The following is a 25619-nucleotide window of genomic DNA, read 5'->3' as shown; positions in this document are numbered from 1 at the left end:
GGGTTAAGGGTTGGGCGTTGCATAGTTAGTGCAGTTAGGCATTAGATAGGTAGTTTGTGCACATGGGGGGGGGGGGGGGGGGGTAATTTCAGGGTTAGGCGTCAGGGTGGAGGGTTCTGTGTAAGAGTAGGGTTATGTATGACCGTAGTAAAATATTGGTATATAATACCAATATTTTACTATCGGTCTTACTGGGCGCCCACATTTCCAGGCGCCTTTATTTGATGTGCGCCTCAAAGAGTCAGACTCTAATCAGCTAATTATTCTAAAACACCAGCAAAAGGGTTCCTATTTCATATATTAGTTTCACCTTTTAAGTTGAATTACTGAAATAAATGTACTTTTGCACGATAATCTAATTTTTCGAGTTTTACCTGTACACCCCATTGTCTTCAATAAATTGTGCAATTCAAACAAAAACGGCTGAACTGGTGATTTGAAATTCATGTAACTTAAACACATGTAAAAATAAGAACTTCTTTGGTAAAAAAAAAAAAAAAGTCTAAAATGCAACAAAAATGCACGCCTTTCCCACGTAGTAGATTGTAAGCTCCTCAGGGCAGGATGCCAGCAGACAGTGGCCTATTTTCTACCAACGGGATCTATCCCTCCTTCTCTTGTATGTCTGGTGCTTCTCTCCCCCCTCCCCCTCTCCTCCCTGTCTCTCCTCTGTCAGACACACACACAGATTGTGACGTTTGGTTATGCAATGTCTGACCCACTAACACACATTCTCTGAGAGAGAGAGAGAGAGAGAGAGAGGGAGAAACAGAGAAAGAGAGGGGAGTGATGCCAGAAAAGTAGAGCACACACCACACAACAGGAGGAGGAGATAGAGCGAGGCACATACACAGAGAACAGCCGCCTGGGCAACCTATTGGCAAAAACTGGGCAGGTAAGTGTTTGAGGGGCTCTGACTCTGATCTACCTGTATGTAAGCCTGACAGATGTATGGCAGCCACAGCAGCTGTGAGAGAACTGAGTAACCCATGTGGAGGAACCTTCTGTTCTATTCCACAGGCAAGCCAGGGAGGTGTGTGTGTGTGAGGGAAGTGTGCATAAAGTGAATGCAAGTAACTGCAGCAGGTGAGCTGGGTGACTGATCTCCAAGGTATGCCACCCTTACCCAGGGAGATGGACTGGCATAGATTGCCTCTAGGAGGCAGGGGTCGTATTAAAGGGTCAATCTGCAGAAAGCTGATCTCTACACCGAAGAGTACATGTCGACGATGTGAATCTTTTTATATCCCCCAGAAAGCGTAACGGCGAGATATTTATGGCGAGAGTTGTCATTAAGGACCTCTGGCAGGATCCTCGCTAGAAGGTACAAATGACTCTGTTCCTGGAACCGCACACGCCCTTCCTGGTAATAATCACCACCTGCGCCTCAGTGAAAGTCCTGCCACTGGGTTTGAGTGGCAGTCCAGTGAGGTTAGTCATGGAGGAAGAGAGAATAATAGAAGGGAATTATTCTATGACTACCTGCACTGAGTTGTGCTTGAGGCTATATACACGTTATAGCTTTCCACTGTAGGAGTTAAGGTGTCCATTAAAGTGTTCCAGAGCTGACTAGAGTAAAAAGAATTTATACATACCTAAGGCTTCCTCCAGCCCCATAGACACGGATCGCTCCCACGCCGCCGTCCTCGGTCTTCCCGCAGCTCTGGTACCGGGTCGCCGCCGTCAGTCGAAGCCAGTCTAGCGTAAGAGAAGTGCGCTGTTTGCGTATCTCTCCAGCAGCAGCTGAAGGGATACATAGAGGGCATACTGCTTCTGTGTGCTGGCCGTGATGACCCGGGGACCCGGTTCTCGTAGCTGTGGGCAGCGGAGGACGGCGGCGTGGGAGCGATCCAGGCAGATGGGGCTGGAGGAAGCCCCAGGTTTGTATAAAATCTTTTTACTTTAAACAGCTCTGAGTCCCTTTAACGGTACAATTTTTTCATCAGATACAATCTTTAAAACGCACTTTTTACGATTGTAGTAAAGTAATCAGAAGGTAATTATCGATTGTTCCCCAAAACAGGTCAATTAGGCATTTTCTCTCTTCAGATACGATCGTAAAATCCAACTTTCAGGATTGATTACATTTTCTGTTCCAATCGACCAAAGAATCGTTTTGATTGATTTTCGGCACAAATTTACAATTCGATTTAATTGTAAAAAGCGTGTCAAAAGGTTGCAGCTGATGAAAGAATTGTACCGTTAATGGGCATCTTTAGTCTAACTCCTGTACCTGCTGCATTCTACAGTTACCTTAAAAAGTGTAAGTGTGTGTATGCTTAAAGTGAACCCGAGGTGAGAATTATATGGAGGCTGCCATTTTTATTTTTTTTTAAACAATACCAGTTGCCCAGGCAGCCCTGCTGATTTATTTGGCTGCAGTTGTGTGTAAAAAACACCAGAGACAAGCATGCAGCTAATCTGGTCAGATGTGCCAATAATGTCAGAAACGCCTGATCTGCTGCATGCTTGTTCAGGGTCTAGGCTAAAAGTATTAGAAGCAGAGGATCAGCAGGGCTGCCAGGCAACTGGTATTGTTTAAAAGGAAATAAATATTGCAGCCTCAATATACTTCTTACTTCAGTTGTTCTTTAAAAGGAATTACATATGGCAGCCTCCATATTCCTATAACTTCAGGTGCACTTACATGTGTTTAAAAAAACAAGAGGCACTGTTCATGTATTTAAAACAGCATTTATTTTTAAAGACAGGAGCATGTCATCTCCAGTATGTACAGCATAATTTTGTACACTGGGCATATACTGATAGTAAACAATCTGCAGCCTGAGCTGATATCTCTATGATCGTAAATGTTTTATATCATTAGCATAGCTCCATTGATGTTCTGATAATATCTACCAAAACAATTGCACAGACTGTTCCTAGTTCATCTGTGTAATGTAAACAGTGGTGATGATAAGCTTGTATTTCATAACAGAAGCAAAATCATAAAAGTAGGTTGCATTAATGATAAGAGCGTCATTTTAGGCACTAACACTTAAGTAAGTACACTGACCTGTTTATGATTATGGACTAAGATAGCGCCTATAAAAAAAACTTTGGAGATCTGAGATCTTGCAATTTTTTTTGTATGCATTAAAGCAGAACTGAATTCAGAATGTCCTCTCTGCTCTGAAAGATAAGCAACAGCATAATAACCTTCAAAGAAAAAAAACATTTCTTTGTTACAGCTGATATAAATCCTGAAATAACTCTGCACTGATTCTACTTCCTGCTTTCATGGAAGCAGACGTATTGTTAACAGCCTGTGCTTTCAAATGAACTTATCGGCCTTATCTGCCATGGCAGTCAGGTGGCACCAGGGGAGAGATCAAATTACAACTTGTGATTAGTCACAGATGAGGGGGGATTAGACAGGCTAAACTCTCTAAATACATACAGGGTACATGTCTCTCTGTTTTCCTTCTGTCCTGTGCAAGCGTTCAGGTTTATCTCCTTTTTCTAAAGAATTTTATAAAGGTATGTAAACAGTTCATGGCACTACCTGACTGTCAGCACAGCTCACAATCTAATGTCCTAACTCCTAAATACAATCATTTTAGGATCAGTTTTTAGGAGGAAGCCGATACACTTACTGGGATTTTTGGGGGGATGTGAATGGAAACTTGCACTCTTAGGAAGCCCACACAAACATGGGGGGGGGTATGCACCGTCTGTGGCATTGTGTCCTAGCGAGGATTGGGGGGGGGGGGGGCATTTTGGGGCATTAACGTAATGCACTTTTTAATCCCCTAAAATTATTTATACAATTTAATCCTATTTTTTCCTTGGCACATTACATTTTCTCATTGATTTATAAAGCACCAACCTATTCTGTGGCGCTGTACATAATGATAATATAACATAATAGAACAGACAATGGTATGTACAAAATACAGACATGGGGCAGATTCACTAAGTTTTTCTATTGAATTACCTCATTTAATAACTCACAAATTATCTTGTCTTCACTGACTTAACTCCTGATTTATCTCTCCTTATCTAACACCCCTCATTATTTATCTCTCCTTATGTAACACCCCTCATTATTTATCTCTCCTTATCTAACACCCCTCATTATTTATCTCTCCTTATCTAACACCCCTCATTATTTATCTCTCCTTATCTAACCCCCCTCATTATTTATCTCTCCTTATCTAACACCCCTCATGGTTTATCTCTCCTTATCTAACACCCCTCATTATTTATCTCTCCTTATCTAACACCCCTCATGCTTTATCTCTCCTTATCTAACACCCCTCATTATTTATCTCTCCTTATCTAACATCCCTCATGGTTTATCTCTCCTTATCTAACACCCCTCATGCTTTATCTCTCCTTATCTAACACCCCTCATTATTTATCTCTCCTTATCTAACACCCCTCATGCTTTATCTCTCCTTATCTAACACCCCTCATTATTTATCTCTCCTTATCTAACACCCCTCATTAATTATCTCTCCTTATCTAACACACCTCATTATTTATCTCTCCTTATCTAACACCCCTCATTATTTATCTCTCCTTATCTAACACCCCTCATTATTTCTCTCTCCTTATCTAACACTACTCATGCTTTATCTCTCCTTATCTAACACCCCTCATTATTTATCTCTCCTTATCTAACACCCCTCATTATTTATCTCTCCTTATCTAACACCCCTCATGCTTTATCTCTCCTTATCTAACACCCCTCATTATTAATCTCTCCTTATCTAACACCCCTCATGCTTTATCTCTCCTTCACTGACTTAACTCCTGCTTTATCTCTCCTTATGTGTTTATCTCATGCATTAGATCTCCTTATAGTTACGGTGAAAAATACGTAAGCTTTGTGAATCCACCCCATTGGTATACATATTACAGAATTGGTCGACACAGTAATTACAGTGACCAATGAAACATGATGATCAAAACGTATAGCGAGTTACAAGACACAAAAGGGGAGAGAGCACTGCCCTTGCCAGCTTGCAGTGTAGCTTGTGGACAGATGGAAAGTCTCCCAATGATGAATCTACAAGGTCACTCATGACTTCTCGAGGATTTTATCTCAGCGTTAGGTGTGGACCAAATAACTCAGATTGTCAACAAGATGCATTCTTACAATAATAATAATAATTAAAAAATATATATATTCCCATCAGTGATGCACCTAGATTCCTTAATCTGCTACGTGATCACCTGCCGGGGATCTCACATCTGGGCACACCCAGCGGGGGTTTCCGTGGCGCACAAAGTGTCCACAATGTGTGAAATGTAAACAATGTGCTAAAAATATCAATGAAGAGGCAATGGCGTTCGGTTTGTTACATAATAAAGAAATATTGTATAAGTTGTTTTTAGACACTTTTAGTAAGCTTTAACATGAGAATCTATTGTTGTTACGCCAAGAAGACAAATACTGGTGAGTTCCCATCCGTTACATCACCAGAGGGGGACATCGGCAGAAGCAGGAAATTTGGGCACCCGATATTTTAGAATTTAAACTTTTTTTGCATCCAAATTGCAGTTGGGGGGAGGGGGGAATGCAGTTAAGGTCAGGTATCCATAGGGAGGTTTTTAAGGTTAGGTGTCCTGTGGGGGGTTAAGGTGGGTATGGCGGGTTTTTAAGGTTAGGCATGGAGAGTGGCTTTAAATGGGGGTCGGTTAAGGTTGGGCATCGCACCTATGGGGCGCCAGAATTGCAACGAGAGGGGGAGAGCTGTTAAAAAGAAAAAAAATATGATATAATGAATTGGTTGTGTACTATGAATAATTACTAGAAGATTAGCAGCAAAGAAAATATTCTCATATTTTTATTTTCAGGTATATAGTGTTTTTTCTAACATTGCATCATTCTATAATATGTGCAGATTACACAACACTCAGCATTCAAAATGATTCTTTCAGAGCAGTCTGTGAACTAATGACCTCTCCTCTGGCAGATAAAAAGAAAACTGTTCACTTACAGTTGAGATAATAAAAGTCAGAAGACAGCCCTCTCCACGACTTTGAAAGTCGTAGAGATTAATGGCTTTTTTGCATAGAGATAACAACTGGAGTTTCTTAACTCTTCCTGTACTGGAAACAATTACACTGATATATCTGATCTTAATGTTTTATTTCTTAGCTGTGCTACACATACAAATCATAATATCATATTTTTTTTTTCACTTCAGTGTCTCTTTAAAGGGAACCTAAACTAAGAAGGATATGGATTTTTCCTTTTAAAATAATACCAGTTACCTGACTCTCCTGCTGATCCTGTGTCTCTAATACTTTCAGCCACAGCCCCTCAACAGGCATGGAGATAAGGTGCTCTGTCTGAAGTCAGACTGGATTAGCTGCATGCTTGTTTCAGGTGTGTGATTTAGCCACCACTGCAACTAAATAGATCAGCAGGAGAGCCAGGCAACTGGTATTGTTTAAAAGGAAACATCCATAGCTCTCTCAGTTTAGGTTCCCTTTAAGGTTAGGTGTCCGATGGGGGATTAAGGTGGTTGGGGGGGAGTTTTTAAGGTTAGGCTTAGGGAGGTGTCTTAACCATTTTTGCCTTTTGGACATAGCTGCTACATCCAAAAGGCTGCTCTTATGCTGCTGCGCGCTACTGCGTGCCTGCGCGCTCCCATGCCACCACCCATTAGCCCGGAGATCATTGAATGGGAACACAGTTCCCATTCATTGATCTAAGTCCCCTTTAGAAAGACCGACAACCTCTTTCAGAAGCCGCAATCTTTCTAAAGAAAAAAAAAAGTTTCCCGTCCTCCTTTCACATCCTGTAAGCGAGAGCACTCCCTTACAGGACTAAAACATTTTTGGGAATGTATAAAAATGTAAAAAATAGTAAAACTACATTTATATAATTTTTTTTTAAATAAATACAATTTATTACATTTAAAATTAACTGTTTACCCCCCACACTCCAAAAAATAACCAAATACATTTAATAAAAAAAAATTACAATTAAAAAAAACATATATAGTTACCTAAGGGTCTGAACTTTAATAATATGCAGGAGAAGAGGGTATATTACAATTATTTTTTAAATTATAAGCCTGTAAATAGTAATGGACACAAAACTGAAAAAATGCACCTTTCTTTCCAAATAAAATATTGGCGCCATTGTGATAGGGACATAATTTAAATTTAAACCGGGACAAATGGGCAAATACAATATGTGGATTTTAATCGTGGTAGCATGTATTATTTTAAAGCTATAATGGCCCAAAAAATATAATTTTTAGCAAAATGTACTACCAAAAGAAAGCCTAATTAGTGGTGGAAAAAAACAAGATATAGATCAGTTCATTGTGATAAGTAGTGATAAAGTTATTGGCGAATGAATGGGAGGTGAAAATTGCACGGATGCATAAGGTGAAAAACGACTGAAGGCTGAAGTGGTTGCGGGGGTCGGTTGAGTTTGGGCGTCGGGGGGTGAATTTAGGGTTAGGCTTCGACAGGGGTGTGGTTAGGCATCAGTAGAGGGAGGGGTCTTTGTGAGAAAAGGGTTAGGTTTACATGTAGTGTAAAATCTGTATTATTTACTATATTTTACTATTGTAATTTCCACTTTCAAAATGTACAATAGTGGTAAATTTTACTGATATTCTACTAAACAAAATTGAGCACCCAAATTTCCCTGCCCCACCCTCATCTACGTAAGCCCAGGGAAGGTCATTTGCTGACCAAAGCAGCCTATCAGATCGCAGCATTCCATTTTTTTTTCACATAAAAAAAAGAAAAATCTCATTGATTGATTGATTGATTGATTGATTGATAGCTGATGCCATCCCCTTTATCCACTGTTGCCACTTCAAACATCCAATCACGTGTTGTCTACCCGAACCCCCCCCCTTTCCCACACACAAACATGACTGGAAAGCCAAAGGGTTCACTGAGAATGTTCACCTTGCATTTCTGCTACAGTAGTAAATCACTCCATTATGTGTGCACAGTGGCTGAGGGCCCTTTTCCACTAGCAGTCGCTAGCGTTCATGCTGAACGCTAGCGATTGCTCAATCGCAAAAGTACTAAAATTTGCGGCGATTTCCCGACGTTTGCGGTCGCGATTTTGCTATGCTATGCACTGCATAGCAAAATCGCAGCAATAATCGTTCCACCGCGCGTTCGCGTTCCTGTAAAAAACGAATCGCGGTAGTGGAAATGACCTACCGCGATTCCTATGTTAAAAAGCAAACCGTAGCGGTTGTAAAATTGCTAGCGGTTTGCGACTTTCCGATTCAGCCAGCGCAAACGCACTAGTGGAATAGGGCCCTGAGGGACTAGCCCTTGCAGAGCTGGAGTTTCGGGTTCTGTTTCTGACACTATCCACATGGAGTTTGTATGGTTTTTTTATGTGGGTTATCTCTGGGCACTCTGGTTTTCTCCTGTATCCCAAAAATGTACTGTTATGTTAAGGGACCCATACACTCAATCGATCGATTGATGGCTGAAATTGACCAGTCTATGGATCCCTTTTGGCCCCATTCACACTTAGAAGCGCTAAACGCCAGCGGTAGTGATTTTTCCGCAATTTCACGCGGAAAAATCACTGGACAGTGCAGCGATTTCTCCGCGATCGCGTTTAGCGCTTCTATAGTACTGAAATGCGATCACTGAAAACGGTGCAGGCTACGAGTTTGCGTTTTGCGATTTGTGGCGATTAGCGCAAATCGCCCAAGGAAGAACGGGCCCATAGGGTTTTATGACACTAGTGCTTTCAAAAGCGCTAGCGTTTGAGCGTTTTACCGAAATCGCCGGCAAAACACTCTAGTGTGAATGGGCCCTTAGGGTTACAGATTAATATTGGCAAAATTTACAGTGGGGGTCAGTTAGGCTTATTTCCCACTAGGTGCTGTGCCGTCTGTTCTGACAGACTGCACATAGAATGCCACAAGCAAGGTAACAGAAAAGTCTATTGACTTGCTTGTTACCATTCACATTAAAGCGTTCCAGAGCATTACGGTGTAACGCCTCCAGGAACATTTAGTCGCACAACGCAAGCAATTTCCCATTGAGTGAATTAGAACTAGCTAATTATATGTACTATGCAAATTGTAGGCAGCTTGGCGTTGGTCCAATCAAACTTTTTTCCTGTCCATTCCGATTGGCCCAATTCCAAACGGCACCCAATTTACATTCAATTATTATCATTAGCATATAGATATTAGCATCTCGTTGTGCTTTTTGTGTTGCCACCTTATGAAGGTACGCTAATGTGGAGTAATGGATAATAAATGATTAGTTCTCTTTGTTGGAGCAGAGTGTTCTGTACATGCAGATAGGCATCTGGTATAACAAGTTAGAACTCTTTACTGAAGAAAACATGCAGAGATAAAACATACACCACCATCAGGAAATGCAGCTTACTTAGAACAGAGAGCAACACAGAGATAACACAGGAAATAATAATGCCATAGAGATCATGGCAGCGCTTTGTATACACAGTGACATCTTGTGGTTGCTTTACTATAGTGCAGTTTAGGTAATGTTTTACTACCAACACTCTTTGGAATAAATAGTGACTTTAAAGTGTATTTAAAAGTCACAATATGAGACAGCCTATAGAGGTATTTGTGTCGGCATCCATTGTGACAGGCGTAGATAAACAGGCTTAGCATCCATGGGAATGGATTAAAATAACTCTAAAATAATTTTAACAGAGAATTGCCAACTGTGGGAATTTGCCAGGTATGTGCCAAGCGATAGAGCGACGTGCCAGTCTTGTAGGAGACTTGTGGAATGTCTGTGAGGGCGTTTACCTGTCATAGACACAGCCGCCACCTGCCCACTCTATTCCTCGCCCTGCTCAGTCACAAGCCAGGATAGACTACGAGTCAGAAGAGGGGCGTGGCTTCACCCAACAGAGCAATCAGGCACTATCCACCCGTTTATGCCCAAGCGATTAAAGGGGGAGTGCTTCATGCTGAAGGGATGTGAGCAGGCAGCGGTCATTTTTGAGGATCTAGGACCCGGTAGTCCAGTTATTTTTCTTCTTAACTTTTCAAGAAGTGATTTACTTTATTTATTTATTTATTTATTTATTTTTGCATAATCAATCTAAGATAACACTCTAGAAGTACATAGTGCCTTAATGGGGGCTTGAAGATGTACCGAGTTTGCTGTTGCTCATTTACTTCTAAGATATGCAGGTTACCTGGCTCTAATGCCGATCCTCTGGCTTCAATATTTTGCAAGTTGGAGGTCAGTATTTCAGACTTTCCTCCATATTTTGCACCAGGGCCAGGACATGATCCCTTGGGCGACAGTTCATGGCCAAGGCTGTACAGACATGTCCCTAGCCAGAAGGCTAAGGGCACGTTCTGTTACTATGGCGCCTGGCAGAGGGACGATGTTCTGTGCACAATGGAGGGAGTGGTGCATGGGAGAGGAGTTGGGTTGCCATGGAGTCAGGTTGCTGATTGGCCATGCCGGATCTCTCACCGACCTATTGGGGCCACAGAACACACACTACAGTAAATTCTCGCTTGAGGCAGTCTTTAGTGGGCCACCCAAAGAAACTCAAGTTTGTCCTGGAAAAAATGATGTACACATCACGAACGTGTCATAAGTGCGTACATGTCACAAAGGCTCCTGGAAAAAAGACACAGGTGATTGCCGCTACTAGAATATTGATAAATATACCCATATTCTACTACTACTTTCTACTACTTTCTTCCGATAGTAAAATATCAGTAATGTTTACCAATATTTTACTATGACCTAACCTAACACTACTCTCACATAGAACCCTCCCTTTACCAATGCTTAACCCTAATACCCCCCTGGTGGTGCCTAACCTTTACCCACCATGGTGGTGTCTTACCCTAATAACCCCCAGTGATGACACCCACTATTTATATAAAGGGCAAATAATAAATAGGGCACCCAGGCATTTATACCCAGAATTTCCAGGCGCCTAAAGCACCCAATATTTAGAGACGCAAATTTCGGGCACCCAAAATTCCATCTATTGCTGCTAATCACCACTCCACTAAAACACTGCCACAAATCCGTGTTTAGCAGAAAGAACGGCGTCGCCATAGGCTGAAATGATAAAAGTCGCGCCTGACTAGTGCCTGCTATTTATAGCCGTAATTTCCAGATGCCCAAAAATTCCATCTATGCTGCATTCTATCAGACGCCTCTGTGTGCCCAAAATTCCCTCTATTGCCACTAATCGTGGCTTTTATCATTGCAGCCTGTGGTGGCGCCCATTTTACCCACTTTGCTCCTTGCCCGCTGTTTTCCTGATTGGGTTATGCCTAGTGATGAAGTTATTGCTGATTAAACGGGCAAAGCTAAACCATCAAAACCGCTCCTGTCCATAAAGGGGGAACCAGGTCTAGGTGCAAAGTGGTTAAAATGAAGCAAAACAGGTTATTTATTGACAATACATACCAAACACAGTTGACATTTGAATGCACGAAGCAACGTGCAGGTATTGGCCAATCGCTCCCATACATTTCCTGAAATTATGACTTAAAGGAACAACAATTCACGTGTAAGTATGCGGCACACGTGCTGCCTGATTACCGCTCTCTCTCTCTCTCTCTCTCTCTCACCCACCTTAATTACCAAATCCCTGCCACGCCCATTTCTCTCTCTCTCTCTCATCTGATCCCGTCAGCATTACAGGACCCATGTAATTCCCCTAAGAACTGCCTCACTGACAAGACGTGGGCGATGATGATTACCGAGATGAGCTGTATACTCATTATGTAAACTACACACATACTTCTTTCTGTCTCTGTAACACACTGACAGAGTCCATTAATTGTATTATGTAGCGTCACTGTGCTCCGTGGCTGTCATACAGGCCTGCAGGCAATATGAAACCAGATAACACATATTAGATGTCACTTTTGGATGCGTAACAGCAGTTACAACTAAGACCAATAAAAGATGATTGTTGATCAGTCGCTAGCGGTTACGAGAGTTTACTCTTCCCAATACTAGCTTTTCATTGTATCTGTTTGTCTGCCTATGCTGATTGTTCTTCCATCCATTCTATTTATATATCTATTTAACTCCTGTCTAGTGTTGGTGTTTGAATTTGGCATAGCTGATTCGGAACTACCAAATACTCCCGACTGACGCTGTTCAGCACTGAACAAGCGGACAGAGTCAGAATTAGTTCACTGGCTTCTGTGTCACGCTGCATATCACGTGACTCTGATACTTCCTCCTTGTAAACTGGAAGGAGGAAGTATCAGCATCACATGAAACGTAACGTCTCGCAAGGCAGTGAACTGCTTCTGACTCTGTCCACTCATTCGGTGCTGAACAGCGGCAGTCGGGAGTATTCGGTAGTCCCAAATCAGCTATGTTGAATTTGAACACCAACGCTACCCCTGACCCGTGCTGAAACCCTTTGCTTTACTTACTTAGACCCTATAAGTTCCATTGATGATGTCACACTGGAGATCCCATCCGAATCTCTGTGCTCACATCGCGACACATGGCTCCCCCTGTCCGGGTAATAGATCCCTTGAAACAACTTTTTCATCACTTTTGCAGCCAGAAACAGTCTTTGTAGGTTTAAAAGTCGCCTGCCCATTGAAGTCTATGGCGGTTCGCCAGATTCGCCTGTTCATGAACATTTGCGGAAGTTAGCGTCTGTCGTTCTCAAACGGAAAATTATATGTTCGCAACATCTTTAATGATCACACGTACTTTGATTTTGCCTAGAGGTCATGGTTTTAGGGGTTCTAAAGTAATATCGAGGGATCACAAAGGCAACATATGTACGCCTTATTCACAGAAATGCACGGACAGAATTTTCAAAAAAGTTAAAAAGAATAAGTGGCCAATCAGCAAAAGGAAAATAAGCCATATTTTTAGCAAACCAGTGCTACAGTTGTCACAGTACAGGGCAGCAGGGTGGCATAGCAGTTAGCGCTCTCGCCTTGCAGCACTGGGTCCCTGGTTCGAATCCCAGCCAGGGTACTATCTGCAAGGAGTTTGTATGTTCTCCACGTGTCCACGTGGGTTTCCTCTGGGCTCTCCGCCTTCCTCCCACTTCCCAAAAACATACAGATAAGTTACTTGGCTTCCCCCTAAATTGGCCCTAGACTATGATACATACACTACACAATACATACATAGACATATGACTATGGTAGGGATTGGACTGTGAGCTCCTCTGAGGTCAGTCAGGGACAAGACAATATACTCTGTACAGCACTGCAGAAGATGTCAGCGCTATATAAATGCATCATTATAATGCTCCTTTGTTAAGCTGATAGAATGCCACTTCAGGATTTGAGGAGGTAATGAACTTGTTCATAATGCTGAAGGTAGCAAAAATGCAAAATATTCGGTGACCTAGTTTGGCTTGAAGCTCGTAAGTGACATTCCAGGGAGTTAAAGGTTTGCCTGTCATGAGAGGTAAATGGAGTCTGTCAGTGCTGATCCTCTGAAATATACGGTTTCCTAACTCAGGAAGTATGATAGGCAGAGAGGACAGCAATACATCCAGGCAACCTGCTAATCCTGAGAGAGGTCAGCAATGCCTGCCTCCAACATTTCTGTTGTCTTAAAGGGAAGGTCCAGGAAGAATCAAAATAAAATATCCACTTACCTGAAGCTTCCTCCAGCCCCTGGCAGCCATCCTGTGCCCTCACCGCAGCTCCAGTGGCTCCCGGTCCCCTCCGGTGCAGATGCTGACCTCGCCAGGTCAACATCTTCCTGCGCTCCAACGTGTGGGCTCACTGAGTCACACTGACATCATCCGGACTGTACTGCGCAGGTGCCAAACTACTGCACCTGTGCAGTACAGTCCGGATGACGTCAGCGCGACTACGTGGACTCGTATACCGGAGGGGACCCCGGGCCACCGGTGGGGAGCAGAGCTGCGGCAAGCGCACAGGATGCCAGGGGCTGGAGGAAGCCCCAGATAAGTGTATTTTTTATTTCGATTCTTCCTGGATGTATTCTTTAAAGCATCACTCCACCTTCCTGTAAGGCAAGGCAGCAAAATGACCACTTGGGACTTTATGTGGCATAAATACAAAATAGCAATATCAACATAACTCACTCTTTTTTTTTTTTTTTAATAATCAAAACAGACAACCCTGTATGAAAAAATAGGCCATAGGCATTGTTTATTGCGCTTTACCAAATATCTAAAATAAGTATAAATTCATAACTTTATAACTTTATTCAGCATCTCATTAAAATTCAGTCCACCGTGGACAACTTTCACGACCAATAAAGGCAATAGACCACGATAGTCCATTACACAGTCCATATGCCAGTCCAAAAGGAAATAGGAAGGGTGGGAGAGGTCCTGACAGAAAGTGAGAGGAACTAACAGCATCACCTGAGAGGTGAGAGGGGGAATCTGTTCATTGGCTGCCAGGAGCCCCACCCCCTCTGACAGCTGCCAATCACAGGAGAGTGATACCCTCACCTCTGCACAGCAGCAGTAGCTCCAGGTATATCCCTCCCAGTGACAGCATCAGCCCTGAAAGAAAAGGCGGGAAAAGCAGTACCACAGGCCAATACATACTATACAAGGCTATGCCTTTAATTAGCAGCTAAACACTAACACCATATTAATCCCTTGTATAGCCACAAAAGTCCCAAGTGGCCTGTGCTCGAATGCTCTTGCTCTGGCCATAGATAGTCTGCCTATGCCTCTTGGTGGGTGCTCATAATAATATAATTCTGATAGAAGGCTGAAGTAGATTGGTATGCTCACCATGCAGTTGGACGCCTGTGAAGGAGCCCTACAGGTTGTAGAGTGGGATATATACAATAGTAGGTAATCTGAGATGTACTGTGGTATGTTGACTGGCCAGTGGAGTCCCTTCACTGGCTGCCACAAGCTGAGTCGGAATACCTTTCTGTTTCTATTCTGTACAATCCTGGACATTTCCACGGCTGTCAGAGAGGTTTAAAAATGTCAAATTACCATGAAGTTATGTAGAGACAGGATAAATCCCAAATACTATTCACAAAGCGTATTATGTCGCTAGCCTGCCTTATGCTATTACACACTGTAGGCCCCAGTTTAGCAGAAGAGAACGGGCAGGAACTGAGGGGTCAGTAAACACCGCAGGCGAAACAGCGAGAATGTTCTGTGACATCTATAACTGTCGCAAGGAAGCTGGAAAATAGGGCAAGCTGTGCTTCACTCCATCCATTTCACTGTGGGGCATTCTGCAGATGCCAGTGTGCATTCTCTGCAAAAAGAGAGGAGTATGCGTGCCTGCTTTTGGCATAAAGGGTATATCACATGACCATAAAAGGGATTCTGGGTAATAGCCAGAGGACAGTGATAGACAGTCTGCAACCAAAGCTGTCATTCCATTCCTTCTCCCTATATCTCCCCCCCCCCCCCCCCCCATGCCTAAAGTATAATTTCTAATAATTACTTTCAGTCTGTTTACAGCTCCCAACACTAGCACCCAAAACACTGCCATTGCCACCAACAACCCCCCACCTATAATACAAACAATAGTGTTTAGGGGTGTGCCATGCCTATGATACCAACATCAGCATTCAAGCTCCTCTTTAGTCAGAAGACCGATACAAATATTGTGCATACGCTGCTGAGTGCGCTTCCTACGCTGTTAGACTTACTCCTTCCAGCTGGCCCAAGTTCCCTGGAAATAACGCTCAAAGTACAGTAAACACATGGCATCGAGTTCGGTGAGCGATGCCAGGCCAATAAAACACGCATTCCGATTGGTCAACGCGAGCGGCTGCACTTTGTACTTGGAGAGGTGATCACCCGTCACTGCGTGTCGCTGGGAGATTTTCTGGCATGATCAGTGAGGATTCCTGAGTAGAGGACAGGCATTAGCAGGCTTATTCTGTAAAGCAGGTCAAAGAGCAATCAGCATCTGCAAAGTGCCGTAATCTACAGAATGACAGCCACTCAGAGCTTGGGTAACTGTAGTCTGGCCAATTTTATTTATGTATTGTATTTATAAAGCGCCAACATATTACGCAGCGCCAATGGCGCGTGCTCTTTCTAGTTGCTACGGGCTACTGAATTCTGTACTTATTCATAAAGCAAACTCTATAATCAGAGAAGGCAAGCAGCCGAGTCCCGAACAACCTCACAAAGGAAGTGAAGTATTAAGGGAAAACAGAATCCCAAATTGGACTATGGGGGATACTCACAAAACTGGGCTACCCCCACAAGCAAGCGCTATAGTAGCCCCCACTTGGTCTTTTTTGTGGATAGCCAGCCTCCAAAGAAGGAAGGGGATTCCAGAGGAGGGGTGAGGCATGTGAGAAATCTTGTATACTAAGTTGAAGGCGAGGAGCTGGTTTAAGAGAAGGACAAAGGATCTGAGTTTATGCATTTATATAGTGCTGACAATTTTCTGCTGCACTTTATAGATCACACTGAGCAGTTCATGTCACTAACTGTCCCTCAGAGAGGCTCACAATCTAATCCCGACCACAGTCATACCTGGCATACACTGCATCAGTGACAAAGCACAGGCCTCCAGCTGGTACAGGGTACAGTGTCTGACCTCTGGTAATGAGTGGGCATCTATTATTACACATCCTGCACAGGGCCGCCGCAATGAGCCAAGTTGTGGTTCCTCAACCACTTCAAGAGCTACAACCTCTTCCAGGAAGCTTGAGGTAACTGACTTATGCAGAATGCCATTTTGTCTTCTGTCAGGATGTCAGCTGCTCGGCTGTGGCTTTGGCATTTCCTCAGTCACACCTGGAACAGGCATGCAGCCCGTGGAGTCAGAATAGCTGGTCAGGGATTCAGAGGCAGGAGATCGATATAATGCCCAGGCAAGTAAGAGTCTTTCCCTCACAGGGGAAAAGGATGAATGACAATGGCCTCTATATTGCGCTCACAGCAGTTTATCTTGTCAGGGCAGTCGGCCTTTGGCAATGGCATGCATGGCATTTACTATGTAATCCTGGCACTGAGCAGGCTGGTGATAGTGATCGGGTTTATGTGATAATAAAGCATGGTGTCTTCATGCGCTGCTGCCAGTCTGAGTTTATGCCAGATAATCGGTCTCTACTGGCAACAGTCACTCAGGTTTTGCAGGTCACTAGTCTAGCAGTAATCGGGGGCAGCCCAAGGCCCCTTTTACACTGCGTGCATTGCTGCGTGTTGCATTGCACAAAAACACTGCATCCCTCTGGGGCTATCACAGTGTTGGAGGTGCAGCGCCGGCGTCACACAATGCATGCAGTGTGTTACCGGGCGACTTGCGCGTACACCCTGGACGTGAGGCATATGTCAGTCTTCTGTACTGTGTAAGGCTGCGTTCACATATCCAATTTTTAATTAGCAATTTTAGCACTTCCATGTAGTATGAGCACTTACCTACACAATCTGCACATAGTATTCAATATCTGTAGACCCTCATACTACATGGAAGTGATAAAATTGGCCACACATTGGCCAATCAAAGTTGGATGTGTGTACCAGGCTTAAATGTCAGCTATTGCACCACCCTTATAGCCTGGCACAGTGTAGCCACTGGGCCAGTCAGAAGCAGTGAAGGGGTGCGCAGGGCCAATTCTAGACTTTTTGCTGCCTGAAGCAAACTTGTGAGGATGCGCAACCCCCCCCCCCCCCCCACGTTATAGCTGGGGTGAGCCCCCCCAAAAAGCTCCCTCAGTATAGGTAGGTAGCCAGGTATAGGTGCCGCCAGTGTTGGAAGCGAGGTACAGTTGCCCCCAGTGTAGGTTAGCCAGGTACAGTTGCCCCCAGTATATGTTGGTCAGGCACTCTCTTCACTTCCTGTTTCTTCCTGGTGCTGCCCCCAGACTTCTGCTGCCTGAGGAAGTTGCCTCGCTTGGCATCAGGGGCAGACCGAGCCTGGGGGTGCGTGTTGTTGCTGTGGGCCTGGCAAGGAATGGCTTTGTGGCAGGGAACAGGGCACTCTGGCAGTGAAGGGGTGTGTGCTGTTGCTGTGGGCCTGGCACAGAATGGCTTTGTGGCAGGGAACAGGGCACTCTGGCAGTGAAGGGGTGTGTGTTGTTGCTGTGGGCCTGGCACAGAATGGCTTTGTGGCAGGGAACAGGGCACTCTGGCAGTGAAGGGGTGTGTGTTGTTGCTGTGGGCCTGGCACGCAATGGCTGTGTGGCAGGGAACAGGGTACTCTGGCAGGGAAGGGGTGTGTGTTGTTGCTGTGGGCCTGGCATGGAACCGCTTTGTGGCAGGGAACAGGGCACTCTGGCAGTGAAGGGGTGCGTGTTGTTGCTGTGGGCCTGGCACGCAATAGCTTTGTGGCAGGGAACAGGGCACTCTGGCAGTGAAGGGGTGTGTGTTGTTGCTGTGGGCCTGGCATGGAACAACTTTGTGGCAGGGAACAGGGCACTCTGGCAGTGAAGGGGTGCGTGTTGTTGCTGTGGGCCTGGCACGGAACGGCTTTGTGGCAGGGAACAGGGCACTCTGGCAGTGAAGTGGTGCGTGTTGTTGCTGTGGGCCTGGCACGGAACGGCTTTGTGGCAGGGAACAGGGCACTCTGGCAGTGAAGGGGTGCGTGTTGTTGCTGTGGGCCTGGCACGGAACGGCTTTGTGGCAGGGAACAGGGCACTCGCTCTCTGGCAGAACGCCGTCAGGTCTGTTTACGAAATCCTGACCTAGTTTCCATGCCTCGCGCTGGTTGGTCACATGGCAGGGAGATCAGGCACGTGGACTGAGGAAGAAAGGGAGGGTGGGGTGAGCAGGGTGTGTACACATACTAACACACTGACACACATATGTGAGCAAAACACAGGGGGAGACTGCCTGGCCCACTTTATGTCTGGGGGGTAGATCTATAATAAAAGGAAGAGAAAAAAATCACTGTCCTACATTCACGGCTAACCCTTCCTCTGCCACATCACTGGCAGCGTCGGCGGAAAACCGCCCTCCAGACACAATTCACAAATCTAATAAACAGTTCTTGGAAAGGAGCAGCTGGAACATTTTATTTTGGGGGTTTGAAAGGAAATGTGAAATGAGGAGAATATGGAGGCTGCCAGTGCAGTCTTGTGTCACAGTGTGCCACTTGCTCATCTGACCCTTTGTCAGTTCAACCTGCCAAATATACAGTAGGTGCCGGAAACCTATATAGGCACAGAAGCGGATTTTGTCATTTAAAGTGTACCTGTAGCGAAAAAAAGGTGCCCTCAGGGGGTATTTACCTCAGGAGGGGGAAGCCTCTGGATCCTAAAGAGGCTTACCTTATCCTCCTTCGCAGCACGGGGGAAGCCTCTTTAGGATCTAGATGCTTTTTTATCTCCCAACGTACCTCACAGGTTTACTTTAATGCCATCAAAACGTTTCTACAGTAAGTTCAAACTGCACTTCTTTGCAACCATGGCAACAGCATTCTGTATGGAGTGCAAATTATCCACAAACTGCTGCAGCAGTCATTGGGTGAAGAGAGCAGGAGCCATTGTTACCTATTTCAATATCTGCACTAATATATAGACTGGCAGGAGACTTTAATGCTCCTGTAGTCTACTAGAAAGTAGCACAGTGAAATGGTTGTGTATACATGCACAAGAAAAATAGTAATCCACAATAAGGTTTGCTCTTAATTCTTGCAATATATAGAGCTTAACCTTGGAATGGTTGCCTTAAAAAAAAAAAAAAAAAAAAAGCCTTCTTAAAGTAAACCTACTATTTTACTGTACTTGTGTTTCTTATTAAGATATCAGTAGTCAGTGCTCACCTGAGTAATCTGTCCACTGTGGCATTTCAGAAAATGACTAACTAATCAGCTCCTGCTTCCTGATGTAAATGTCCTGCCCATTCCTCACTGTTACCGATCATGTGACTTTCCTAAGCGCCACAGCAGTCGGTCAGCAAACGTTCCTTGCAGCAAAGTTTTCTACCAGGTTTACACTAAAGATAAACTACCCAATCAAAGGCTTCAGAGATACTGTAGATGTAGCCATCTGTCACATGAAAGCTAGGTTTACACTAGCATCAGAGAGTGGTCAAAAATCGAATGCTAGTTAAACGCTGTAGACATTCACCCCACCTTCTAGTGCAACGTTCAGCAGCATAGGTTGTCCACACTCGACACGCAACCAACCAAACATGTAGCGTTAATGCTGGTGTGAACAAGGTACTGGAACACAATTGTACAGCCTTTAATAATTGTAACCATGTTTATTTGAAGTGTATCAAATTCCAGCAAAATGCTTGGTTTTGATGTTAGCGAGAACCCAACCTGAAGGACCAAAAGTCTTAAAAGATAGAAGGCGATGGACTTCTACCTGACACTCTTAGCAATAGCAGTGGTTCTCCTGGGTACAGTTCTGGAACCCCCCCCCCCCCCATTTTATTTTTAATAATGCCGTTTTTACTGTAGTTAACCAAACTGTGGACCTTATTGTCATGCTTTCAGTTTAGTTTGTCTAGCTTATACATGTTAAACTCCGGCACACGGGCCAAATCTGGTCTACAGAGCCATTAAATTTGGACCCCAAGTGGTGTCCTCACTTTGCATTATGTTTGACCCACTGTAGACCACCAGGGATGTTATAATGGAAGTGAAGCCCTAGATTACCAGGGAAGCCATGTGGGGAGGGGGGAGCACTAGACACCAGGGAACTGTATAGGGGAGGGTGATCAATAGATACCAGGGACCTGTATAGGGGAGAGAGGGGGTTCACTAGACTCAAGGGAACTGTATAGGGGAGGAAGGGGGCAGCTACACACCAGGTAACTGTATAAGGGAAGGTGGACCACTTAACACCAGGGAACTGTACAGGGGAGGGAGGAGGCATTAGACACCAGGGATCTGTATGGGGAAGGATGGGGCCACTAGACACCAGGGAACTGTATGGGGAGGGATGAGGCATCAGACACCAGGGAACTGTATGGAGAGGAAGGAGGCATTAGACATCAGGGAACTGTGGCCACTAGAGGTTGAGGTTGGCCAACAACTTGGTCCCATAGTTCAATTTTAGCCCTCTTCGTATTTGAGTTTGACACCCCTGATCTAGCTTTAGTAGAGGGCCACTGTTTTGACAGAATAAGCCCTACTAGGCTCAGAACTAGGTTACATGTGCGGCTGAGTCATCCTTGGGTGAGGTATGTGAGAAAAGTTAAGTATGACCTTCACCAGTGATTCAGCAATTAGTGTTTTATAACACAAAATAATAGTTGGAGACTGTATGACTGTTCTGAGCAACAAAGAAGCTCTATAACAATATGTAGGTTACCTAGTCAGTCTCCAGCATCAGTCACTGTAGCCAGAGTTAGACAGTGAAGTATCTGAAGACTAAGTCTAGTTATTTTGCCCTTCAAATTGTTCCCTTGTTCCTTCTCGAGAACTTCCAATCGGATTCTTGAAAGGTGAGCAGACAGATCTCTATTTCTGTAGCGGCCGGAGATTTCTCGTCTGCTGTCTAGCCAGTGACTTTGCAGGACTTGATCCCTCCAATTTGAAATGAGCATCGTTAATCTGATTTGCACTGCTCAGTTTGAAGTCCGAGCGGTAAACGCCGCCAGGTGGGGAGGAGCCCACTGAGAACAGCTTTGTGGCGTCTAGAAGTGAAACCGGAGTCCGGATTTAGGTTTAACTCTGCCCCTTAATCCTAATCTTGTACAAAAGTTTAACCTCAATGTTCTGTCCTAAATGTAGTGATCCTATCACTAGAACTTTCTAAGTTGTAACACTAACCTAAAGTGAACTATTCTGGCTTGAGGCACTTGGCACTAAAAATGAAGACATCCCCCCATTAGCAAGTAAACAGCTTCTTGGGGACATCTGGTTCTTTCTCAGAAGAAGGCATCTTACGGAGAATTGTTTTTTCTAGGCAAAGTAGCTTTCCAAGAAGAAGCAGTACTTTTTTTTTGCAGTGTTAGCCATCGGTAAAAGCAAGAAGTTATTATCAGTAAACAGGAACAAAGTCTGAAAAAGGCTTATTAGCTGAAAGAAAACTCTTTTGTTTTACCTCTAAGACTAAGTTATCCAATAAATGGTATCATCCTGATTCAAAACTTCTTGTTCTCTCGAGAAGAAGGCAGTCCTTGTTGGGTGGGGTGGGGGTATATTTTGTGGAAATAGTTGCAAGGGAAGGGAAGTTTCAAGTGAAAACAAAATCCAGAGGGAAACTGTCCAGACACTAAAAACTTGTCAAAAACTACAATATGTAGTTTTAATTAAATTTTAAAGAGGAACTTTAAGAATTGAACTTCATCCCAACCAGTAGCTGATTCCGCCTTTACCACCAGAAATCATTACCTTTACTCGAATAGATCATCAGGGGGGTCTGTATGGATGATATTGTGGTAAAACCCCTCCCACAGTGTGATGCAATGACCATCCTTGTTGCACTGAGTGAAATAATGGCTTTTTCCAACTGCCAAGCAAGCAGTATCTCCCTCTGTGCATAAAACTCAGTAATGAACATTCGGTACTGATCACCTGGCAGAACTAAAGTTGCCACCACCAGTGATCAATTTCAGAATGTAAATCAGGGAGAGGAAAGATTTTACAATGGTCAAACGCTGACTAAATAATCTATCAATGAATATTGTAAACAATAAGCAATTTTATTCATTATGTTATTTTCACTACAGAAACTCTTTAAGTGAGAAACCTACAGAGGGTGACATCTTGTCTCGTCTTTTTAAAAATGCAAATTACCTGGCTTCAGGAAACATTTAAAGTAGAAAATCATCACAACAGCCAGGCATATTATTAATAATAATACTGCGTATTTAGAGCACAGACATGCTCCATGGCACTTTACAGAGCCCATATAGTCACGACCCTAACTGTCCCCAGAGGAGCTCACAATCTAATCCCTACCATAGTTGTAGACAGCCTTATCTCCCTATCAGAGACTAAGGCCAATTTTGGGGGGAACCAATTAACTTCCCATTACAATATGTTTTGGGGGAAATAGTATATTTTAAACAGAAGCCTATACTCACCTCATTACTCATCCCCCTTTCTGGTGGGGCCACAACACATCCCATCATGACATTCTTGCATGCATGTTTTCAACATTGAGTCACCTAGTTTGATCTTACGGTGTATTACAAGAATTAGGTGAATAGAAAGCCTGCACATGGACTTACGAGACACCTGGCTGCATAAATGTATGTTTGTGTATATATAGCTCTGTGTAATAAGACAACAGATTACAAAACACAGGTAATAACAGTAATTAACGCTCTAACTAAACCAGGTCAAATGTGAGCCCAGCCAGTGCCAAGTTCCACAATGTCATATTATGTAAGGTTATTGGAGGCGGGGATAAAAAAAAAACACTTTCCAAATTTTTTTTTCTCTTCCTATTTAGGCGTGTCCAGGAGAGCAAAACCTGCTGGCAAAGAGAAGCAGAGAATTATTACCTGACTGAGAAGAAGCAGAGAGGTTCCTCTCCTCGTTGAAAACCTCAAGCAAGAACATATTCAGCATCTGACTCATTATTTCGAGTGAACGTGGGAGTTTGTAGAGCAAGCGGCTGATCCCGTTCAGAAAGAAAAGGTGTCTGAGTAAAATGTTCAAAGTGCTTGCTGAGCCCAAACAAGAAGACAACAGTTCTATTCTTGAGCTCAAGAGTCAGTACTTTACCTGAACACATCAAAACCGAAAAACTCCGATCACTGCTCCACGTCCATCCACTGTCAAAAGAGTTGGGCATTTGGAGGTGATCTCTTGAGAAGAACTTCAGTCTACATGGATTCTCCATTCACAAATTACCCAGAGGAGATGGAGGACCAGCATGTCCGGGCAAGAGAAGGTTCTGGTTCCCAAGCTGGAAACGGGGCCGGACGCCGGAAAAGAGAATTTATCTCAGATGAGAAGAAGGATGCCTCTTACTGGGAGAAGAGGCGGAAAAACAATGAAGCTGCCAAAAGGTCTCGGGAAAAGAGACGGTTCCATGACCTGGTGCTGGAAGGAAGGGTGGCAGCACTGGATGAGGAAAATGGACGGTTGCGGAACGAGTTGTTTCAACTGAAACTGAGATATGGACTTATTTCAGCCACCTCGTTTATCGAGGCCAGCCAAGGACTTGGCAACTGCAAGACTTCTGACGGAGGATCTCTGCTGTGCAGTGGAAGGAATACACCTTACACTTCTTCTTATTTGGCCATGAACTCAGACTGCTCTGAGGCAGATAGCGGAGGGGGTGCAGCCACAGACCCCTATTCTCCACGTGGTTCCCTATCCGACCTCTCTGATCAATCTTCCCGGGACAGCCCAGTGCCAGCAAACTATGGAGAAGAGAGAGTTGCAGAAAATGACTTTGCAAATTTGTATTCGATGGAAAGCAACGCATCCTCGAGACTAGGAATGCCTCGCGGGGGAGTGATACTGTACAGAGTCGGGGGGCTCACTGTAGACCCCCAGCACAGGCACAGTGTTACCGCCGAAATGGAACCATTGAAACACCGGGTCTTTGATCACGGCGCTCCACCCCTACGCTCCTCCATATTTGTCCATGCAGACAGTTTACAGACTTCTTACCAGCACATGGAGCAAACTCATGGAGTTAAGATGTCCCCAGAGCCGGTGTCCCCCAGATCCCCCCAATCGGGATATCAGAGTGAGGACAGTGGAAGCGATGAGGGGGGATCCACCTGTTTCCCCTCGGAGTGCTTCAGCTTCAACCACCAAGAGTCATCGTCTGTTGTCAAACTGCCCCATAAGTTAAGACTTAAAGCCCATGGACATGAGGGGTGGAGGTCAGACAAGAGTCTGGGAGTAGAGGTGCAGAACTAACTGTCAGGAGGAACTTTTGTCATCCAACCAAGCCAAAAAATTGTGTGGGCAATGTTGCCATCTACCAGTATCCACAGAAGCCACTTAAGTAACTGTCGCTTTAAATCTTCTGGCAGATCCTTCTACTACTGTTACACTGCAGAAAAGACAATGGGGAGTAGTGTTGTAGTGAGCGAGGCTGACACTATCATTGTAAATATGTGTGTTTTATGTGTTTATCTAAAATAAACTTTTATAAAATTAGTTCATAGTTTTCTGTGTGTTAAGTAGGTCAAGTGTCTGCTAGGTGTCATATATCAGAAAGATGCTTTATAGGGCGATAGAATGAATTACCAAATGCTGGGAGAGGTGACATAACAAATTGTGGGTGGCGTCTTTACGTTGCCGTTTTCAGAGAGCAGGTGAGTGAAACGTCCATTTTGATTGGCTGCCATAACTAAGGCTGGGTTCACACTTGACTGTCAGTTTTCTGCATGTGTTTTTCTGACAGTGCTGCATTGCTGTCAGCTGTTTTTCTGCTTGTGAAAAACGCTTTTAGCTTGGAACTTGCCCACTGATTAAGGGCTGCTTCACACTGCAGGAGCTTTTTCTAAGCGCTTGTGATTTTAAAAGCTCTTGCTTATGTAATGCTGTGTGTGTATTCTCACTGCAGCGATGATATTTTATAAAAATCACCCCTAGCATTGCATTAGCAAGAGTGTTTCAAATCACTAGTGCTTAAAAAGCTCTTGCAGTGTGAACCAGGCCTAACATTGTTTATAGTCAAATGTGAAACCAGCCTTAGGGCCCTTTTCCACAGTGAGCAGTTACCAAGGCAGTGGCAAGCAGTTGCCACGCAGTAGCAAGCAGTTGTGACAGTTTGACAGTCTTTTCACTGCCTATCAACTGCCCGTGGATAAGGGCTCTTAGGCCTCCTTTCCACGAACTGTTGATAGGCAGTGAAATGCCTCTCATGTTGCT

At 44.2% G+C, this 25619-nt stretch overlaps 1 protein-coding gene across 1 annotated transcript; it reads left to right on the top strand.

Moving 5' to 3' along the window:
- The first annotated feature begins 746 nt into the window (after positions 1–746).
- Positions 747–24902, top strand: LOC137560981 (uncharacterized). Its single transcript, XM_068272177.1, has 2 exons — positions 747–895; positions 23233–24902. The coding sequence occupies exon 2, from the start codon at positions 23613–23615 to the stop codon at positions 24657–24659; it is 1047 nt and encodes a 348-aa protein (XP_068128278.1). The 5' UTR covers positions 747–895; positions 23233–23612; the 3' UTR covers positions 24660–24902.
- Positions 24903–25619: the final 717 nt, after the last annotated feature.

Source organism: Hyperolius riggenbachi, chromosome 3 (genome assembly GCF_040937935.1).
Source record: "Hyperolius riggenbachi isolate aHypRig1 chromosome 3, aHypRig1.pri, whole genome shotgun sequence".
Taxonomy (NCBI): Eukaryota; Metazoa; Chordata; class Amphibia; order Anura; family Hyperoliidae; genus Hyperolius; species Hyperolius riggenbachi.
The sequence above is the reverse complement of the archived record's forward strand: the minus strand, read 5'-3'. Positions and strand labels throughout refer to the sequence as shown.

What these genes read in the sequence shown, in the direction of transcription:
- LOC137560981 (XM_068272177.1), top strand. Translation starts at nt 23,613, where the DNA reads ATGGATTCTCCATTCACAAATTACCCAGAGGAGATGGAGGACCAGCAT.